Below are 22,985 nucleotides of genomic sequence, written 5' to 3' on the forward strand. Positions count from 1 at the left end.
ATCTGTCCTAGAGATGTCCTGCCCCATCTGTTTATTATGGTCCTTTACTTGGGAGGATCTTGTCCCGCAGATGAACAAGTATAGCTGCACATTTCGACTGCTCCATGGAAATGCCAATGCACAACAGCTGCTCAGCTCAAGCTACATCCAGTCCTGCTTTCAGGGAGGCTACTGGACACTGCACTGAAGCAAATCTGCAGAAAATTCATTTTGCAAAAGTTTCTCTGGTGGTAGTAATATCTACCAGAGGAATTGATAGCAGAGACACATTGCATCTTACACCCTTCAATCATAACACCTAGGGAAAACAGCAGTACCAAAACTTTGTCCAGAAGCCTCTTGTGGTTTTCAAACTTATGGTAACTGATTCACTATTGATGCATAAAAATTATACTGACAGGAACGTTTAACAAATTCTCAATTCCACGTGGCTGTGCTGTGGTTCCCACACCGCTCTGAGGGCATAAACATGAACTTAAACTGAGCATGCAGACAGTTCTTGAAAAGAGTTATTTTATTACATAGACCAAAGAATAACAACATTTTAGCCACCGTTATTCTGTAATAGAAGACAAGCACAGGCATGTTCTTCCTCCTTCATGAAGCTCCAGTTCTTCTAATACTTCCTTTGAAACCTGGCTCAAAAACAACTTACCTGGAGCTCTCGGTTGTGGTTCTCACAAAGCAGTTGGAGAAATCTCAGTATTGGCTGCATGATTGCAATAGCAGGACTCATTACTGCTTCTTCTGTGGACTTTTCCTCTGCATTTGCAGCATCTGCTCCTGAGCCCATAAGATCTATTTCTGGGTCCATTTCTCTTCTATATACAGAGTAAGCCTTGGATGTTGCAGAAGATGCTTCTGTTAACTGAACTTTCATACCCTCTTTCAGATGCAGTGTTGAATCCTTCACTGAAAAGAAGATAATTTTCCTTAATTTTTGAAACAGTTTTTGCTTGTTTAATTAAACAATAAGAAAACAATAACAGTGAATGCAACTTTTTCTTTTTTGGTGCCTAACTTTTCAAAGACCTCTGGGCAGCTTACAAAGAATATCAAAGCAACACTCATGAAGGAATAGCATGTTCCAAATTAACCACAAACCAGAGTGAAGCAGAACATTAAAACAAAAAGTCCTACTATTTCTCTTCCATATACAATAAATGATGAGAACAATGGAAGGACCACAGGGTGGGCATTCTTTCCTGTGCTTGCTCATGTGAAATAGCCCCACTAGCAGCCTGTATTTCAGCTTCTCTAAAAACATGGGGCTATATCTTCTATTGGTGCAAGCTGCCACAGCTTCACTGACTTCATCAATGTTAATTCCATGCAATCAGCTTAAGTTATGGTCTGTAATTTAGAGAAAAACAAACAGGCAGTGCAGCAATAATTAATACTAAAACTGATTGATCAGTGCAGCAGAGCATCAGTGGTGCAATACACACATCTTGAACATAATGCACTATGGGTGCACTATATGGCTGCCTCCTTACCTCTCTTTTTGGGTACAGATATGGTTAGGTCACTATCATCATCTTTCTTTTTGCTCCCCAGATCAATAGTGTTCACTGTCACTGTTGATCGTATCTCTTGCTGAGCAGCTTTCATACGGTCATACAGGACTTTAAAGAATTTTTCTGACTTTTTTTGCTCCTTCAATTGCTGGTAAGTTGAATACTGCAAGGAATAAAAAGAGGATACTCATTAGTTATCAGTCTTCTAAGGAAGAAAAAATACAGAAACAAAAAAGATTACAAAACAAAAAAATGACCACTGCACAACCAATTATTTTACAAAGTGATATAAAAGATTGGTAACAAATATTGATCACTATTTTTAAATTTGGATAAAATGGCAAGCAATGCTACTTGCAATCTTTCAAATGTCACAAAATTACCCAACTAAGTTAAATTATTTAGTGATACTCCCCATTTCTCTCCAGGTATTCTAGAGATACAATATTCAATCTGCAAGAAATAGTGAAAGTAATTGTTATTATGCAGCTACAGCAGGAAACAGGAAACTCCCAGATCCATATTCTATGTTACAGCTTAGCCTATACACATTCTTGGTTCTTTATAACTTCAGAATTGGAATTAATATTTTAGGTTATTAAGTACAGTCCCCTAGCATTACTGTCAAGTAGGCTGAATACCATTTTCCACAGTTTAAAAACTGTCCCAGAAGTGATGTCCTCCTACAACCCCCTACCAATTCATTTTAGAAAGCTGCAGCAATACCTCACTTCTTTAATACTTTCTAGATGCTCTCTAAGGGTGACAGTTGTATTATCTTTTTACAGAATAAAGATACAGGATAGGATTCCTCTCATTTAACTTTTAAATCTTGAAATGAAGTATATGTTGATTATTTAGGTTCCTGTCAAATTCAGTGATGAGATATGGGGAAAAGCTGGGCCCAATTTATGCCATCTCTCCTCTCTGCTGATCATAGAGTAAGAATAAACAACTAAACTTATTTGGCTAAAGTTGGGTAAGAGCAATATCTCTAGTCTTTGTGAAAAGATCAGAATCCATAGTTTTAAGCACTTAATTCCTTTGGAACAGATATTGGCAGTTTCAAATGACCAACTTTTTCCTCTGGAGATTTAGAAAAAAGTCCCTACATGTTTCCAGATTTTTTTAATTTTTTTTTTCTTAAATTTTTATTTTTTATTATTTTTTGCTATTATAAACTTGAAAGCTTAGGAATTACTACATTTACAAGGAGAAGTGTGAAATAACTGGAGATAATGCTCAGCTGGCAAAGAACAACCGCACAACATTGAAGGGGACAGCAGAAAAATGTTTTCTTCATTGAAGACTTTACTGTAAGAAATACTGCATAATAACATGAACTACCTACAATAGTTTTTTAGAGGGACATACTATGGTAATAACCTCTCTACAGAATTCACTTCAAAGAGGTTCTTTTCATTTGACTCCTGACTATATGCATTTGAAAAGCAGTATGCGAATAAGTAAATGAAATAAGTACCTGTGTTTGTGCATTTCCACCTTCAAGCAATGCAATACCAAGCAAAATGCCTTCTGAGAAAATTCTGTCATTTTTGGTGCTGACTATAACATCTATGACAAGTTCTGATGCACCTTCTTTATCTAGAAGGCACTGAATATCAAACATGGATACTCCAGACTTATCTGAGTCTTGTCCTACAAATCCACCTGTAAGTCAGAGAAATACATACCATTCATGTTTGTTTCATGCATGTATGTTGAAATAAATCTATCTGGAAAAACATCCAGTAGCAATGTAATTCATTTCATCTTGAAATTCTGTTAGAGGCAAAATTCCTCTTGAAACAAAGATGTTTGTGTGAATGTGCCAATGTTGGTCCCCAAGCCAAGAAACAAAACAAAAACTCACACCACAGTTCTGTTAACAGCATTCAGACAATAAAGAAGATCAAAATGAAACTGATTTGTTCACAGAACCCTGGTTTTAATTCCATTACTGCATACACTAATATACATGCATGGCCAGAGGTCTGAAAAAGCTTTCAAACCTGCTTTTCTCAGGTCTAATCTAAACAAAGATTGTATACTCATAAATCCACTCTCATTATGGGTATGACCTTCTAGCTAAATTTTTTTGCGTCTAAATCATAGATCAGTAACATCACGATAAGTTAACATAAATTAACACAAATTAAATTAACATAAATTAACTAATGGTGTGATTCGAAGGGATTTTACTGAATTGTATTAAGTCATTAAATCAGCCATATTTTATTATTAGTCATTATCATATTTCCTGCTATACACACATTATGCACATGTAACTGCACCTACCACGAGGAAAAAATATGGCACTGTTGTAATCAAAGCAGTACTGACAAAGTGTTTCTGATTTTTTAACAAAGCCATGCATTTATATACATATTTTTCACAGAGAAAAGACAGAACACTAATTCTGTATTCTATGGTTTGCTACGGAATAAACTGATGTACAAGACACTCAGTCTCTGATTTTTCTCCTGTATCAACACTGAAACACACAGAGGATCAGCCAAATGACATGTGGGGAAGCCCACAAATCTGGACATGCCTTTAATATATACTGATAATGTGATGGCCAGCTTTGTTATGATGTGGCTCTACACTTCATTCTGCCATATTTCCTATGACATACATTATGTTTGGTTTTATTAGAAAGCACTTTATTGTAATCTACCTTGGCTTCTATAACACAATAACACAAAAATGAGGTTATAAGGAACACCCACTCAAACTTTCTGCTCACAGTAGTTACAGCAGGTCCTCACAGCCTTGTTTTGAAAGAACTGACATTCTACAGCCTCTCTAGGAAATTTATTTCATTGCTTAAGTGATATATTTGTGAAAAGCTTTTCCTTATATCCTACTTTTTTTAATGTGCTAGTGGAGGATCCGGAATTTTAAAAAGTTGATTGGTTTCCAGAAACAGCAGTGGCTTTGTTCAAACGCTGCATGCTTTGCTGGATTCCTGGATGTGGATTTATTAGTAAATGGTGTTACCAATCAGAATTGAACTGAAGGACTGACTTGGGGAAATGGAGAGATTCACTTTCTTAGTGCTGGCAAATGCACACCAGCCATCTGAGACAGGTGCACACAACCTCTCTTCTAACTGATTGCAGAACTCGCTCCATTTATTTGCCAATTAAATCCCTGGAGCACATTCAACATGCCTTTTAAAAAGATGGTGCTGCTAGTTTTGTTTTTCTTAAATGATGTGTGTTGATTTACCTCCCACTTGTGCAGTTTTGCTGTAGCTGGTAGACAGAGGCCCATTCATACCACTTCCATATTCTCCTTTAAAGTAGCGATACAGGAGTATTTTCCTTAAAGTGTTGCCCTTTAGGAGAAATACAAAAATAGCATAAGAAACTTCAGTATTTCCTTTGTTTGAAAAGCCAGGTGTTTATAATAGATACATAATTTATTTGGTATTTCCTTTATAATTAGTAAACATGCAAATAGAAAAGTTGTCCATAAAACAAGCATTTAATGGTCTTATCTAACACATTCCATGGCAAGAATTCTGAAATACTGTTGTACAAGCTTTCTCTGAAGATTATTTTAAACTTACTGATGATAAATCAAATATCTCTACCTCAACAATTTCCACCGACTACCTGGAAGATGTGTATTTTGAAACAAGTTCTACAAAGAACCAATGCACTGCAGTCTGTGTGTGTCTGCCCTACCCTGCCATGGCAGTACTTTCTTCCTATTTTCTGCAGCTGAGTAGTATCGTTCCCTTTTCTCTGATCTTATATCATCTGAAAGAAGCCACATCACATGAAATATTAAAACAGAGAGATGACATTTGATAGAAGAGCTTCCTTTACTTCCAAAACCAAAACTAGTCAATATTTGCATGCAGCTCTCTGAAGAGCTTCCCTTTCATTTTGCATAATTCTGCAAAACAAGATGCACCGAATTAAGAGTGGGGGTACAATCACTTGGCATTTTCCTGTTGCCTTTGGTCTCCTGGGGACACTTGCAGTCAACACTCATCTTTACAGAGGCAGCAGGTGACAATCTGCAGGTGACAATATCTGACTGCAGATATAAAATACTCAAGACTTTATTTGGAAATAAGTATGGCAAGGCTTCCAATGTTTACAATAGAAGAGAAAAATTATTCATTTCAACAGTTAGGCAGTAAAACAACATGATTTCTTCTTTGCATTTACTCACCTACTGGTTTTAATGAAGAACAGGTCTTAAAAATATGTGTACCAGAAGCATTCTCTGTACTTACAGGGAACATACAGGTCACCAGTACCTGCATGTTAGCCATAAGCTTTTCAGTCTGTACCTCTGAAACCAGAGGCAGCAACAAGAGAGGAAGCAAGACCCAAAAATATCTCAGGAAGTACAATCCACATTCATATGTCTCTGTTAACTTAGCAATATTTCCAAAAGCAACCAAAGGCCACCATGGGGCTTCATTGCTTCATGCATCTCAAAAAGCAATGGGCTTGTCCATCTCAAACAAGGGTCAGAATGCAGTAATCTGTATATGTAGGCTGACAGTGCAATACTGTCCTTCCTTGTTCTTGTATTCTGATGTTTTCATAGAGTCTACACAGTCTACAGAGTTCACTCAATTAGCCAAGAAAATTGCAAGATCTATATTAAAATATCAAAATCCATAAACACAATGGCTGCAAGAAAAATAAAAGTATCACCTACACATCTGCAGTGCCAAGGAATTTATTATGTAAATCTTTCAGATGAACTTAAGCCAGCTGTGGTCTACACTACAGAAGAAGACCAAGAACCATCAATGTTTGAACCACACTCCTTCCCAGTCTAGTTTGCAGTGGAGATTAATCCTGCCCACGTGGGCAAGATACAGCTCATAAGAAATTTCAAGATTGCTAAAGTCTCTTAAAGGCATATATATCACAGAATCATAGAGCTTTGTCACACAAATAGCATCCACAGAGGAGAAATCCTTCCTATCACCCGACTAGGACCCAGCCCAGAAAGGGACTGCATCAAGACGTGCCTTTAATAAGAAAGGCTGGCATTTGCCAAACCATTTGATTAACCACAAAGCTTGAGGGAACATCCTTAACTGGCTATCTGTGTAGTCTGCTGATGATGAACAGAGCGCCATGGTAAATTATATAAACAGTCACAGTGCAGTCACGGGAAGAAACACCAAAAGGCATCTATACGTAGTTAAAAATAATACCCAGAGTCACAAGTTTTATCGTTCAATCAAAACAGCCTTTATTTTATCAGGAAGAACGCTGAGGACCATGAAATAGCATTTGACTAATAACCTGAACAATTCAGCACTTGGTCTCGTTGTCTGTAAAAAAACAAGTGTTTGCACATCTCAGATCATTTTTCCTGCCTCGTTACCTTCAAAAGACAGTGGGAGGAGTAGCGATATGAATATGGTTCTCCAACTGGCTACAGAATGAGGAATATTTTCCTGACTGTCTGCAAACTAAGACACAGACATTACCTCTTGCTCCCAAGGAGTAAGTCTTCATTATTAGGATTTTCACCCTCTCTCCCTCCCTCTCTTAACCTCTCATGAATCTAGACACACACAGTTCTTAGATGCCTAATTGCCAAAAATCAAGAGCATCGTGTTTGATAACCAGGAACGCAGTGGAACCTCTGCTTTGCCAAAGAGCTGTACCAAAAATGTGCCCTCAGACTCAGCTCCACATGATGCAGGCTTGGGATCTTCAGCCCCTTTGTGATGACCTTGAGAAGCCATCTGACTTCCCCAGGTCATTTAGTTTCTTGTGAAATTAGCAGCCACTACAAAGAGAAAAAACTGCTCTCTGCAGCCCAGCAGCACATACTGGAGCTGAGGAATGCACAGATGCCTATGCAGTATATCAGAAATTCCTGTCACCTCCAGTGCACAACTGTGTGAGGTATCATACAAAAGAATGCTAAAAAGACCCTGCTCCCAGAAAAAAAAGTGCTGATCCTGCTGGCATAAGTCTCTGCGTATGCTCTTGTGGGAATGCCAAAAACCAAAGTCAAGAATTGTCCCATCATCTGGATGAGACAATCCACTGCCAGGGCAAGTTAGACAGTCATGCCATTGGTGCCCTTGTGAACGATTTCCCAACTTAGCACAGCCACAAAATTAATACTGCCCAAAGCAAATGAGCACAGCAGTGGTACGAATAAGCAGTTTCCAGCAACCATTACTGACACTCATACAACTGAAGCAGAGGCCAAAAATAAAAGCACACTAGGCAGTACAGTGTTGTCTTCCTTGACTATGTTTCTTCACACAGTGGAAATCCCAGCCTTCCAAGTCAAATCTCTCCCCCACTGGCTACGATAAACTTGCCCTTATACCTTTTATTAGGGTATGGAAATGGCATGTAAACATCGGTCAGCTGACTGTAATCCTTCTATAATGGCTAGAACATTGTATAGCCCTGAAAAAAAACCACAATGAAACATAATAGTCTTATTGTTACCCATGAATACCACTGCATTGTGTCTAACAAAAGCTAGGATAAAGACTGAGGACACAAGAAAGCAACAACTGGTTATTGTTCTTGCAGTTTTAAATAGCCTGAGATTGACAGACAGAAGTTTCCAATAGGGAAGAATTATTCCAATAGGAACATGCAGACACAAACAAATTACGATTTTCTCATTATTTCATTATAATAGTTGGTCTTTAAACTTGATTTTAACGCCTTAATAAAATGGTACATTCACTTTCTTTCTTTGAGACTGCAACATGCTGGTTCCACATTGGGATAGGATGTTCCATGTGGAGAAGAAATGCCTGAGAGTGTTTGGAAGGTTTATCATGGGTACTTGCTTCAGCATGAGCTCCCTGTGCAACAGCACCAAAATTGTTTATACTGTCTCATATAACTGCATAAGGAATTCGAGTATTTTAGAGTTGACTGTGTTCCAAAGTTTGAAATGGTGGATCTGGTTGTCTCTTCTGACTTTTACTTGCAATAAGACCATGAGATAGAAATGTTCAAATTATCAGTGATAACAAGGCAGTCACATCCAACAGATATTTCTCATACATAGTGGATGATGTGGCTATAGCCCCATACTAATCCAGGTGGATGCATGAGTATTATATTTCAGTAACTTCCACCTAAATATTACAGAGGAGCTGACTGGGACATCTGCTCTACTAATACACGTTTTTGGCAAGTTGAAATGGAAACAAAATCTCAGAGAACTACGAGAAATCTAATGTGCAATGACACTGTTAAAAACGTAAATATGATGACATTGATAAAATATAAGCTGTGAGTTTTATATCAGTTCTGGGCCAAATAAAGTAATGGATGATTCTGAGCTCCATTAATGCAAAATTAAAGGAAGCTACTATAAACCAACAGTAGTTACAGTATTAGCATCGTGTCATAATAATTGTCTCAATATGGGGTTTAAAAAATAATAGACCTTCTCTAGCTTCTGATTATTATTTTCTCTGATCTCACTCGTGACGAAAATATCACTCCGGTAAAGTCTGATAAAGTGGTGGTATGATCATTCCTATAGGGCAAAAATTATGATTGAAAATCTACAGTGTTATAATCCCACAATGATATTTGCTAAATGGCTTAACAGCTAAGACAGGATTCAATTTGAAACTCAGACCAAGAAATTATAAATGAGCGCACAGGCTTCTAATAGGGAACCTCAGTAAAGACCTATTGTCTGCCTGGTATTTTTTTTAAGCAAATAGAAGAACACAGAAGAATAAGATAATTTGTAAAGGACATACAAAGAAAACAGGATAGGGTCAGAACGTATATAACAGTTTAGGATCATTTATTCAACTGAGAAGAAGCAAACAATTTGTGTCTCAGTATGTCCAGATACTTCTGTGTTGAGTTAGAGATGTAATAGCAATAAAGACCATAAAATGTAGGCCTTCATTCTAGGGAAGATCTGAAGGTCTTGGACAAAAATCAGCAAAACGACATTTTGAAAAATCATGCCATTCTGGAAATTATAACCAGAGCTATAGAATAGGATTCATAAAACATAAAACTATCTTACTTATCTGTGTGTAGAGGCATGTTTCTGAAGGAATACTGCATCAGAAGTTGTTGTCTATAATTCAAGAAGAATTCTGATAAATTGGATTAGATTTGGAGAAGTTCGACAAGAGTGATTAGAAAATAAAACATGTCTTCTCATCAGAAATTCAAGGTTTTCAATCTACTGAGCTTACCAGTCTAAACATGAAAGATACAAACTCTGTTTCTGACTATCTGCATGAGAAATCTGTTAATGGATGACTTCAGCCTGCAAAATAAAGATGTAAGACACAATGCTTAGATGCTGAAGACAAATTTAGCTAGGAAAGAGATAGAAGTGGTTGAATTTTTTCATTTGTCGTTTATGATTTTGCCTTTTGCCCCTGCTACTATGTGAGGGCTGCTTCAAAAGTAATGCCTCCTATTTTATTATACTGGCCCACGATGGCAAAAGCAGGTATCAGTAGTATAGCAGTAGTGGTTGAACCTATCTGCCAACACGCCGTTATATTTTGTTGTGTGACAGGTGGCAGCAGAGGGGCAGCCTGACAAAAGGGCATCTGACATAAAAGTACGTATGAAGCAACGGTGTGTCACTGAATTCCTCCACGCAGAAAAAGTTGTACTCACTGACATTCATCAGTGCTTGTTGAGTGTTTATGGAGACCAAACAGCAGATGTTAGCACTGTGAAGTGGTGGGTGGTGCATTTCAGAAGTGGTAACAGTGACAGTGTGTCATCTCCACTGGTGCAGATTTTTATGACTGCACTGTGCAGGTTCTTGTTCACCACTGGTGAAAATGCATAGCTAATATGGGTGATTATATTGAAAAATAGTGTTTTGTAGCTGAGAATTTGCTCTATGAGACAGTGCTACTGTGCACTCTGTATCTGTGGTAGTTCCAATGGAAACAAATAGGAGGCATTACTTTCAGAGCAACTTACATACAAAAGTAAGTGCATGTAGCCATCAGAATATTTTAAGAAGAGGTGCACAGAGATGCTCGCAGTTACTAAATGGTAATTAGATGGGTTCCCAAACAGAAAGTATTAGAGGATCTTGTGGTCTATATGAAGAGAACAAACTAGGTGACAAAAAACATGTCATTTCAATCTATAAAGACATCACGCCACTTTTTCCTTTTGTAAATACAGGCAAAGTTTAAAGCCTGACTCTCAATGAAAGCTGTTAAAAAAGACACAAGTTTTTTTCCCATCATTTGTAAATGAAATTTCTGTTTTGCTTGATCTGAGCATCTGCTCAAGGGTGATTTTTTGTTGCTGTTTTCCACCTGTTTTTATGCTATTTTGTTCTTTTATTTCCTTTGGTGATGAAACAGGGCAGGGGAAGGATGAGCTTTGTGCAAGAGTTCCCTTTGAAGTTACCAAGTATGAAAGTTGTACAGTTCCTCATTAATTTATGGTTTAACCTGATCATGAAATGGAAGATGGTATCAGCATTATTATCTCACCTCTAAAATGGATTAACCGAGGCACGCAGCTATCAGGCGCACAGAATTGCACAAGGAGAACTTGGAAGAGAACTTCTCAGCTCTGACTCTTTCTATGGCCTCAAAGTGGAAAAATGCTGTCTTCATGCTGCCAGCAAGTTCCAGGGGGCTTAGAGAGCGAGGGAGGTTGTCTGCTTTGGGGTGATGTTTGTTTATTTTCACACAGAGTGAGTTTTTTCCTGGTTTTGATCTTTTACAACAAGATGTTACAATAGCCAACTGATAGTTGACACTGATATATTTTGAGCAGTAAAATATGATATCCAAGAGCAAACTTATTAGCACACTGGGGCATATATTCACTCCTACAAAAAAAGTATTTATAAAAATGAAGTTAGGTCCAGCTGTTGTCCAGCCCTGCTTTCACTAAAATCAGTGGGAGACTTGCCAGCAGCTTGAGGAGAAGGAGCAGACATACTTTGCCTGGCAAAAGTTTTTATACAATTCTAAAAAGAAAAAAAAGAAGCCCACAACAAAATATGTACCAGACTTCATGACAGAGTTCTCCTAGGAGAGCAGAACTGGCCACCCACACCTCTCAGCTGTCTCTCATTAGGCAGAGACTCTTCACATTTTAAATGTGCCATTGTTTAATTCTACACAAATCTGGTATTAATCCCACTTGTCTTAATACAGCTTGCCTAAATCACCAATGCTAATTGATAAACCTGAGGTTGTGACTTCTGCGGAGACTCATTAACAGGTATAGACAAAAAAGAAAGGTAAGCATGATGACCCTTCTCAAAAATCTAATGACAGTGGTTGAAAAAAGTAGCTAACTTCATAACAGTTGCTTAATTCTTCCCTTTACACATCCAGGTTTCACAAAGCTTCAAGATAAAGCGCCAAAATACTGCAAAACAAATGCTATTACCAGTCTATTTTCAATACCAATAGTGAAAAGAATAGTGGATACATTGCAAGAAAAACAGTTTTTGCCTGGTAACTGTCCAATTTCACACCCTGAAGAAGCTCAGGAAAATATTATATTAAAAGAAAGATTTTATTTTTTTTTTTTACTATTACCACGAATACAGCAACAGAAGGAAACTGTTTGGATTAGTGAAAACTCCAGCACTATTGCATTCAGAATACAGTTTGATTTTGTATAAGATTTTACTACTGGGCCATAAAACTTCATTATTAGTCAGAAGTCCATTCTCCTTTTTTTTTTTTTTTTCCCAAATATAGGATATTTACAGTCATAACATTTGTATACATAGAACAGGTCTTTGTTACGGCAAATATTACTGTTAAAATCTCTCACTTTTCCTTCCACTGTTGCTCACTTAGTTACATGGTTTTCATCTTTGCTCATAACACGCACTCACAGAACTGATTTATTTTTTTGCACCTATGTAATTTTTTCTTTGCACCTTTGTCATGTACAAGGTAAAGCACTGAGATGCACAATAACCCAAGTTCTCCACCACTGAAGGAAAACAATGTAAGATTTGATCATGATTGTTCAGAAGCATGTATGACTGTCACATCAGTAACATACTGTAGAAAAAGACCAGTTCTGAAAAGCATAATTTTCAACAACTAAAATTATATAAATCTTACGTTGCAGGGGGTAAACCTTCAAAGTGATGCACAAGGAGTTATGCACAAAAATCCTATTATTTGTTAAAAAGATTTCTGTACGGAAGTCCCTGCACTCTCCAAGGAAAATTTACCATAAGTGTCCTAATGTGAACATTTACAAAAATAGACAATTTCTAGATGTATACTTATGAGTACCACCACACTTCGACATTTTAAGAGCAATTTGAAACAGGTAGCTAGGGAAAAATATTAAGAGTAGCCAAGTAGTATTTTCATTATGTTGCTTTGTTTCACTGTCTTGCTGTTGTGTTGAGCTTCAAAGCCCAAGCACTACAGACACCTGATTTACTAGATAAAAGATGCACTGGAGAGGTATTGCTGATGCTATTTTGAATTAGATATGCTAGGTTCTTCACTGTTGATTTAGGATTATTAAAGAGGCTCACGAGGCACTTCAGGATTTCAGTTTTCACCTACTCATTTTTACCCCTCACCAGCTCCACTGATTTCTCAATTTCATCCTTTTCTACCAGCTAAGATTGATGAAGAGACTTCAGAAATATACGCAGAATTTGTGCTAAGGCATTCCAGATAGTCACATCACCACTTACCTATGAAGGAACCTTTACATTTGCTAAAACACATTATCTTCTAATTCAGATTACCAAAACTCAGGAAATGTTTCAGAGGATTTGCCACGAGTTCTGGGCTGAATAAATTACAAATAAATACCTCCTTGTTTTACCATGGATATGCCATTAAACCATGATACGTACCACCTCCTCAAATAGGTAAATACATTCTCTGTTAGTCTGAGCCACTTAGTGAGAGCTGCTTTTTTATGTCAATTGCTGGGTTTTTTTGAGATCGTGATATTAAAAGGAAGTAATTCTCAGCATTAATTTACTACATTCCACAATCTCCTGTTCCGCACTGATGGAGCAGTCGCATCTTAAGTTCCATGAACAGTTTTGGTGTGATAACAAGAAAGTCTATTAGAGAGCATACAAAGAAAGGCTGCTAAGATGGGGAAGGGTCTGGAGGGCAAAATAGATGAGGAGCAGCTGAGGTCCCTTGGTTTGCTCTGTGCAGAGCAGAGGAGCTGAGGGGAGGCCTGACGGCGGCTGCAGCTCCTCACAGGGAGCGGAGGGCAGCGCTGAGCTCTGCTGTGTGACAGCGACAGGGCCGAGGGAACGGAAGTTAGCAAGCACATCTACTTCCAAGTATACCTGCATTTTTAGGTGCTAAAGACTGTACAAATCCAGGCCTTCAGCAGCATAAAAGAAAAGATCTGAACTGACTACTGTAAAGGCCAACATACAGAATTGGGCCAAGGGAGTTCACAGTCTTACAGTCTGGCACAGTGTGGCCACTGAAAACAGCTGGTCAAAGGAGATCTACGCAGCTCTTACCCGATCAGCAAAACTGGAGCAGCTAAATGAAATCCACCTTGGGGCAGACCAGACAGCAGCAATATTTAAATGGCCAGTGTTACCAGTGGTATACAGAAACACAATCTTAGCACTTATCTTGATGGAAAATGAGCACACATCAGCTCAAAAGCATAGCTTGGATGGGGTCAAGACACAGTACGAGATGGCCTAGTGTTATCTGCAGTGATAGGCAGATTCTTCCTTTGCTACACTGCTCAGCATTGCAAAGAAAACAAGCATCTTGCTCCTTCTATACAGAGGAGAACAATTTCCACCCGGAGCAAAGCCAGCTCCTGCACTGATCGCACTGTCTTTCTGAAAACAGGAGGTATTTCAGACAAACAGAAAAGCAGAACTACGTTAGAGAATCCTACGAATCTAGCACTTGGTCATTACTAACTATCCATTTTGACATGGATGATTTAGAAATACCCGTAATTAATGTTCCCTGAATTAAAACAAAACAAAACTACAGCAGTTTGAAAAATTTCCCAGTAAACTTAATTGGGAATGATCCATAATCGTTAACTTTCTCAACTGTGTTATCATTTGCATTATGGTTGGTACTTTAAGTTCTGCACCTAGATTCTTATGCTTCTATGAGAATTCTTATCCTCATTTTTTAACAAAAGAAATCCACACACAAAACAAAACCACACACACACAATTTCTACTGCTCCAGGTCCCTGAAAAAGTACTTGAAAATGTGAAATCTCTGTGGTCAGAGACAGACGGCCCAAAAGAACAAGAACTAAAGAACCCAAAAAATGCTGCTGGGTTTTTGATCATTAAGAAACCAAACCAAAGTAATTTCATCATCTTTAGGAGTCTGACTGATGACTTTGATTGCCAGGGATTGTAAGTATCAAATAAACATTTTAAGCAACCTTTTTCAGCAGTCTTTTTGATTCTGCGTGTTCAGAAGGACTCAGATCCTTGCCACTGACACTCAGCAAATACACTCAGCAAATACAGTTGCTGACACTTGGCTGTAGTTGCAAAGCACTCAGTATCTTCTTCCTCATACAGTACATCAGCAAACTAGTGCATCCACTTGCAGCAAAGGAGCCCAAGTAAATAGGAATTAATAATGATTCAGGATTACAAGGTAAGGTCACCTCAGAAGAAAAGGATCCCTTTCTACATATGAGAAATGGTAATTTCACAACTAAAAAAACTTCATTAAGATCTGAGCTCTGTTGCTGTTCTAGCAAGGGCTATGCTGCCACTAGAAAGAGTTGGGCTCTAGGATGACCTGAACACTGAATTCCTTGGGAGGCTGGAAAAGAAGCATTTGGCAAGTTTATTCTCCAAGAAAGAGGAATCAGTTGCTCGTCTTGGTTCAGATGCTATACTATGCCAATCTACTTCAACTTCTATTAATGTCATTAACAAGCTAAGCACCTATCCAGAGGCAATCAGATATATACATTGGCTTTAACTATGGATTCACAAAACTGAAGTTGGACTGGACCTTGAAGTTGGTCTTTCTTGAAAGGTCTGAAGTTTTTGTAACAGAACTTTCCTTCCAAATGACAGACATTCCGAATTTTGAAGTCAGCTCTTACTAGGAAAAGCTCTCCATTTTCAAAGCAGTTCTCAATCTTCCCTTTTAAATTAGATGCCAATATTAGCTTTCTACTCTTGAAGCCTAAAATTTCATCAGCTCCAACAAGTAAATCTAATAACGTCCTTTGAAGAGTGCTGTGAAATGACTCCGATTTTGTGTTAACACTGCAGCAGAAGTTTCATGAACTCTCTCTATTAGCCAAAGCCGTTGAAAGAAACTGAAACATTGCTAACAGAGAAGCATTTTGTTTTTAATAACTTTCAGAGGTGTATTAGCTGTCAAACCAGAACTCAATAGTTTCTTAGCTGTCTTTGTATTTTAGGAGTAACAGTAATTTCTAAATGATAAGTTTCACTAGACAAGAGAAAAAGTTCTCTTCTGGTTTAAACAGAGAAAATACACCACCAACGCACAGTCAAGCAGCTCTAGAATTGGTTGAAAAAATGACCAAAACTTTCCTGAAATTAAATCAGCTGTTATAAGTTAGAGACAAAGGAGAGACAAGAGACACATTTTCAAGAGACCATCTCAGCTTACTACATTCCCACTACTAAAAGACAGATTCATGTTTATATAAAATTTAATATGCAAGCTGTTCACTCATAATATTAAATTGCCCCTTTATATTTAATATTTGCTAAAATTGCTGAGTTATTTATGACAGAGATTAGATTGCTGCACATGTGCAGTGGCTGTTTCATCATAATACATTTTAGTATATACATTTATTACAAAGCTGTTGTCATTATAATGCCTGCATTTCTATTGCTTCTACAGAGAAATATATTATCACTGGAATATTCCTACACGCATAGCATGTAACTATGGTAATACAAAGTCATGTGCATCTTTAGAGCTGGTAAGGATCGTGCACACTGACGGTGAAACCTGCTCTGGAAATCCTACAACTGATTGCAAATTTTCTACTATGTTTCAAGAGTGATGATACCTTCACTAATGACATCTCTTAGGTAAATAGCATGCCAGAATCCCAATACTAGGGCTTAAACGCATTACGAAAACCAAGATGAACTTTACAGTTGCAATAATTGGAAATTCAACTACGCATGCATGTCAACCAGTCTGTGCTTCAAAAGAATTACTAAACCAAACCCAACAACAATCCTAGGAGCTACATAATTTGCAGCTCAGTCTATTCTATTCTGAATGCAGCATTGCTGCTCCATTTCATTAGCATATCTCTGTGAAAACCTTGATAAAGCTCGAATGGGATGGTAAACAGCTTAGACAAAGTCATTGCTTTAAATTAGATAAATGGCACAGTTTTATCTGAAGTTCTGTGTCCACAAGAAGTTGCCATTTCCCAGCATGATCAGGAGTGCCACGAGCACATAAGAGTTGAGGAAAACACATCATACAAAAAATTGAGACCGCTCACGTTGGAAAAAAGGTGTGATAGCAGAACAGAATAGTATGAATGGTAAGGAGACAGAGGGTAAACATTACTATTTCCTCTATTACATAAGAAGGTGTCTTTAATGGAATCCAGAGATGACCAACAAAAAAGTGATACAGAAACACTTTTTAACCCACACATAATTAGATGGCAGAACTCATTATCATGGGAAGTCACCAAGGCCAAGAATTCAGCAAGACTCAAAGAGGATTTGTACATTTCTATAGACAACAAGAAAAAAACAGCTACAATAGCAAATGTTAAAAAAACAACTATGGGAAAGCAGACAAAATCTCATGCTTTAGGGACCACAGATTTATGATCTTACTGTTAAGGATTATCCCAAGACATCAGGAAGAATAGAAAACTTCAATTCTGCCTACAGTGGGGGTTCTTAGACTTTCTTCTGAAGCATCTGGTGATGGCCACACAGAGAGACAGCACTCTAATCCTCTGGTCTGATCCTCTTTGGCAATCCTCATGTGTTTAAAAGAGAATATGAAGTATAACAAGTCTATTTGTATTAGATCCAAAAACCAGTGCAGGGCAAACTAGATGCAAGAGAAAAATTGTTTTTATTAAATCTCCAATGAGGAGACACCCAGAGCTGAGAGCTACAGTCACTCAAAATATCAGCTGGAACTCTACAATGTACAGGAAAAAAAAACAACACAGAATTGCCATGCACTGGAGTGCATTAACAAAGTCCTCACATATGCAAGGGCTGCATTTCATCTGTCTTCATCTTTGCTTAGGAAGATAATGCAGCCATGTATAAAAATGATGGCAGGTAGAAACCACTTCAGTGTTTGAACGAAAGGCAGATTCTTAGAGAAAAGCTCCAGGCTTCACTATACACAAGGACATTCTTTTGGTGTTGACCTCTGTACCTGACTTCATTTGCTTCAGCCAGGTAATTCTCCAAAGTTCTCTTCCTACCTCTCACTGCTCATTTTTCTGTTCTGTACTAACAAAGTCCAAAATACTTCATCCTCTTAAACACTAAAGAATGCCTTTGCATGGCAGAGACAGTCACAGCATCAGACTTCTCAGTTCTGATGACAGCCTATGAACACCAGATCCCTCATTTAGCCCTAAATAATATTGCCCAGAATGTCACCATTATTTAGTTCCTTTGATTAATTACAACTTTGCAATGACTTTGTTGCATAAATTGGTTTCCTATACATATTAAGCACCTTTCTGTCTCTGTGACTCCACTTTATGATAAAATGGCTTTTTGGCTGCTAAGGATCAAGTGTCACCTATGCAGATGCCTCTGCCTACATATCTAATGCTCTTCTCTGACGTAAAATTCACTACATGTAGGAAGAAGTATTAGTATTCAAACTGTGGCATCCAGAGCTGCCAAGACGCAGCCAAAAGCTTGATAGATTTATGTGGTGCAAAAGGCATGATGTACAAGACTGAGAGAGGGTCTGGATTTTGTCTCTCTTGCTTTGCTGTCTTACATCTTTTTTCTTCCTTCTTGTCCCTCTGCATTTGCTTTTTTCCTCCCTGCCTCCTGGCTAAACCAACAACGTTATAATGCCACATATGTGACCCTTGATGTGTAGCTTCTCCCTCTCAGTAAATGGTATTCATGTCTCCTTGCTTCACAAAACAGCTCTGCAGGGGATTGGAAAAGGGCATCAGGATATTAGTTGGACCTGTTCTTCCACCTTCACATTCAAGTCACTAACTAGAACAATAAGAATAAACACACTGGATGATTCATCACAGCAATGACATTGGAACTGACAGAATAGACCAAGATGAAGCAAAGTGGTGTCAAAAAAAGGACGAGACAGGCTGAAAACGACAGGTGAAACAGCTTTACCAAGGATTTTGCTCAGGCTTTCTTGTATACTGTTAAGTACCTGTCAATAGCAACAATTTATTATAGATTAGAAAAGGAACAAATCATCAGTAAGGATGCATCTTACAAAGATTTCTCAATTTTGCAAATCAACAAGAAGATGAGGAAGGAAAAGAATAGCCTTCAACCACAAGGAAAGCCAAAGGAAACTGAGTACCCTGAGTACCTGACAGAGGACCCAGATGAAATGGTGCTGATTTAAGCTTTACACTAGGACGATTCTTCAGTGGTAAAGTAGAAATTTTAATATGGAATTTCCTTGTAGAGAAGCCCTTAACATTTTTAGTGCAAGACTTAGGTCTGGGCAACAGACTTACACACAGTGATAAAGGCTTTGTACATTGATTCCATTAGCAGAACGAAGAGGCTCAAGCTGCTAATTATGAAATTCTATTAAAAAAAAGTCTGAGCCAGTGTCTCATTTAAAAACACCAGATGTTTAAGGAGCACTGAACTGAGGCAGGATCTGAGAAGGTGCCTGCTCTGACCTAGCCAGGAAGGCAGGCTGAGGCCCTCTGTATAGGCCAGTCAGTTACCATGGCTACCTCACTGCTTTAGGTGCAGGAGCTAAACACTGCAACAACTTTGCAGCATTAGGCTACCGGCCTCATAAAAACACTGCAAGACAACAATGAATTCCGAGATGAATGCTGTCATCTGTTTCTTGATATGAGAATAAAATTTTATATCATAATGTAAAAGTCAGAACCAGAACTGGGAGGAAATTGCCAGCTCTGGCTGGCCTTACTCCTGAGAGATGCTACAGTCCTGAGCCACACTGACAATAAAGGGACTGCAGGCAGGTGTGGCAGTAAAAGGATTGCAGGTAAGCAACTTGCCTCCACATACTGTCCTCCTGCCTCAAGTTTTATTCAAATTACACAACGCAGGCAGAAAGGGTTAGAACTAGTCAGTTACTGATTAGAAAAAGCTTTCCCTGGGAGCATGTTACTCTGTAAAAAACTACCATGAGGTTTATGGGATCATACTTGGTGAGTAAATTAAAGGACAGCTATTTCACATTAAATATTATACTGTGTTCCCACACAGATCACTGGGTCTTTTGGGGGAGATGCTAAATGTGCCTGGTGGCACCTGGTTACATGCCTCCTGAGTGCCTCTGCGAATCAAGAAATGCTGGAGTTTTCATAGGTGGACATCTAAGGCTTCACCATTGTAAGTCCATCCCTCAGCCTAAATATCGCTCCAACTAGTAGACAGCTACTCTCAATAGCAAAGAAAATTTGCACCTTACTTCTGTGTTTAATGGTTGCAAAGGATGGTCTCCCTTGTTCACCCAACTATCTGATCTAGTGATCGAATAGCCAACCAATTTTGAGATGACGAATGCATCAGTTTCCTCTCACACCTACAGAAAAGATTCACAAGAAATCACTTGCAAAACTTTCTTCTATTTTTGGCATTAAATTGTAGACACAAGCAGTTCAGGTGCAAGACAGGCCAGTGTAATGTCTCAGGTGATGAAAAATTCATCTTAAGGAGATTTATGATAATGTAAACCATGGGTGTCCAATCTTTTGGCTTGCTTGGGCCACACTGCATGAAAAGGAATTATCTTGAGTCAAATATGAGATACATAATATAGTTCATTTATATAGGTAACAATTGATTTTACTAATTTTTTTTATGAGGACACTAAGAAATGAGAACAACAAAAACATGACATTAGTGGGATATCTGACCTTGTTTTGTGAAACTAATGCATCAGTCTGGTTCAGTGACACTGGCTGTAAGTCTTAGTGAGTTCTTAAGGTGTTTGTTGGAGATTTTTGATGAAATTTTACTGTTCCTGTGATTCATCCTCAAAAATAGCTGTTCACAAATGTACATATTGCTGAAAACCGTTGACATGAATAAGGCATGACTGTGAGCTTTCTCTGGTAAGAGAGGTCTTACATAAGCCTAGTAAAGAGACTTACTGAGTTGAATGTCTGATTGCAACTCTATACAATCCATTTGAAAATTCACAGGTAATGTATTTATGTGGACTGAAAATGGAGTTGCAAATAGACCAAAAAATTAATGATTTTTTTGCAGTCTTGAGACATATTCTCAAATCTCTTTATCAAAATGGAAAGTAAGGCTGTGTATTTTTCACTGTTTATAAGCCTGGGTTTTGCCAACACATCAAAATGCGTAAAGTTATTTGCCATAACTTGAACTTGCCATAATTTAAGTTTCATTTTGAATGTTGTTACTGTTTGAAACATAACACAGTTTTTCACCTTGAAGAAGCATGCTTAACTCATTAAAATGAGTGGTCAAATCCATCAAAAATGCTACATCTGTGAGGCATTTTTCATCTTCATGTTGTAGCATGAAATTTTCCTTCTGATTCTATAAATAACTTGATTTCATTTTACAAATCATAAAATCTTCTTAGCACTTTATCCCAACTTAGCCACCATCCTTCAACAAAGTAAATGATCCTATAATCAGCATCCATTCTTCATACATTTAAGGAACTCTGTCCTGGAATTGGTGATAATATAAACCCTTGGACTTAATGGAATTCACAGCTTTGATGATGATATGCACATTAGGCATTTTTAAAGCTTTTTTACCTGAGTTTTCTTGATGCATATTGCAGTGATATTTCACCAAACATGAGTTGCCACTAGCAATTGAATCATCTATTAATTTTTTAAGTCCCTCCTTTTTACCAGCCATTGCCAGGGCACAATCAGTAGCTATACCAGATACATTGACAAAGGTTAAAGAAAATCACCTTAATGCAATTTTTAATGCTTCATGAGAACCATGAGATTTAGTTGTGTCATTTAATGGCACCATTTCTCCAGTGACATTATATTCACTAGCAATACCCCTAATAGAAATCGCAAGTTGAGCTGAACCTGTAGCATCAATATCTTCATCTATCACCAAAGCATAAAATTTGAAACTAGCAAAATTACTCTCCAAATTTCTTTTGAGAGATTTTCCTATTTCTTGAATTCACCTGACTACAGCCTAGCGAGATAAACTGATCTTAGAAAAATCAGGTTTTTTATCAGGACAAATGATATCTGCTATGTTTTCCATACATTGCATAGTAAACTCACCATCAGCTTCGCTCACCAAGCAGAATAAGCGCATACCGTGTGCAATACACGCAGGTTGCTGTTCGACTGAGCGTGTGGCAGACACAGAAGGTGGAATCAGCCCTGTGAGGCGCTGGGTTGGACATACCTGATATAAATATTCCCCAACTAGGAGCTCATATGGATTGAATGCAGCTCTCATAGTTGTTACTTACATCACTAATTAAGATACTTCTCCAACAAGATTACAGATGGATTTATTGCAAAACCAATAGCCTAACCCTTTAGGCTGCTGAAAGACAATTGTGCTGGAGCAGTTGCTAGTTACAAACTAAGAAGAACACAGAGAAGTTTGAGCTGATTTCATATTCAGACAGGTGTATCTGTCAGGTACATTCAGCTCAGAAGATTTGATTAAATATAGATGTACACCGCTAGAATATTTCATAATCAGATAACATGCATTTCTCCCACTTTTTGTATTCCTCTCTAGAAGGGGAAAGTGGACTTCTTCCATATTTTGTACAGAGTATTTGGCAGTCAGTGAGTTTCAACACTGCAATACATTTTTCACTGAAGGCACCCTAAGGTTGTGCTAAGGCAGAATGATCTTTCAGTTGCATGTACTGTGCAAACACAAAGGTTCATGAGCAAAACTAAATTCTCTTCAGCCAAATGATTGATGCTCTGTATCTACCTCAAAAGAAATCACTTTTTTTAATATCCACCTCTCCGCATGTTCATAATTACAAGAAGGAATAATACAGATCACATGAATACCAAAGACACTGATTCTATCTGCAAGCTAAGCAGGCAGATGTGAAAGCAGCACCACAGGTCCACTTAGCTTATCTGAGGGGAGTGTGGGTGCTTAGAGCCCCACAGTCAGAGCTACTGGCAAAAAGAATCCTTGGTTTCAATCTGAGCTCTCCTCACCCACCACTGTACTACAACTACCTTTTTTTTGTAACAACGAGGAGTAGCTGCAATGACTGAGAAACTCCTAAACCAATAAAGACAACCAGTTTTTTGGTGGACAGGC

General features: G+C 38.0%; 1 protein-coding gene across 2 annotated transcripts in view; it reads right to left on the reverse strand.

Annotated features, from left to right (window-relative positions):
• The window catches only part of ITPR2 (inositol 1,4,5-trisphosphate receptor type 2), a 265,378-nt gene that overhangs the window by 77,231 nt on the left and 165,162 nt on the right, over positions 1-22,985 (reverse strand). For both annotated transcript variants that reach the window (XM_042835042.1, XM_042835041.1), the window contains 4 exons: positions 4,752-4,860; positions 3,001-3,188; positions 1,497-1,680; positions 656-912 (listed from right to left, as the gene is read on the reverse strand). In XM_042835042.1, coding sequence (XP_042690976.1) covers positions 656-912; positions 1,497-1,680; positions 3,001-3,188; positions 4,752-4,860 — 738 coding nt within the window. The remainder of the gene's footprint in view (positions 1-655; positions 913-1,496; positions 1,681-3,000; positions 3,189-4,751; positions 4,861-22,985) is intronic.

This window comes from Centrocercus urophasianus, unplaced genomic scaffold (assembly GCF_019232065.1).
Source record: "Centrocercus urophasianus isolate 14NV4802_14NV808 unplaced genomic scaffold, USGS_Curo_1.0 seq_5, whole genome shotgun sequence".
Classification (NCBI taxonomy): Eukaryota; Metazoa; Chordata; class Aves; order Galliformes; family Phasianidae; genus Centrocercus; species Centrocercus urophasianus.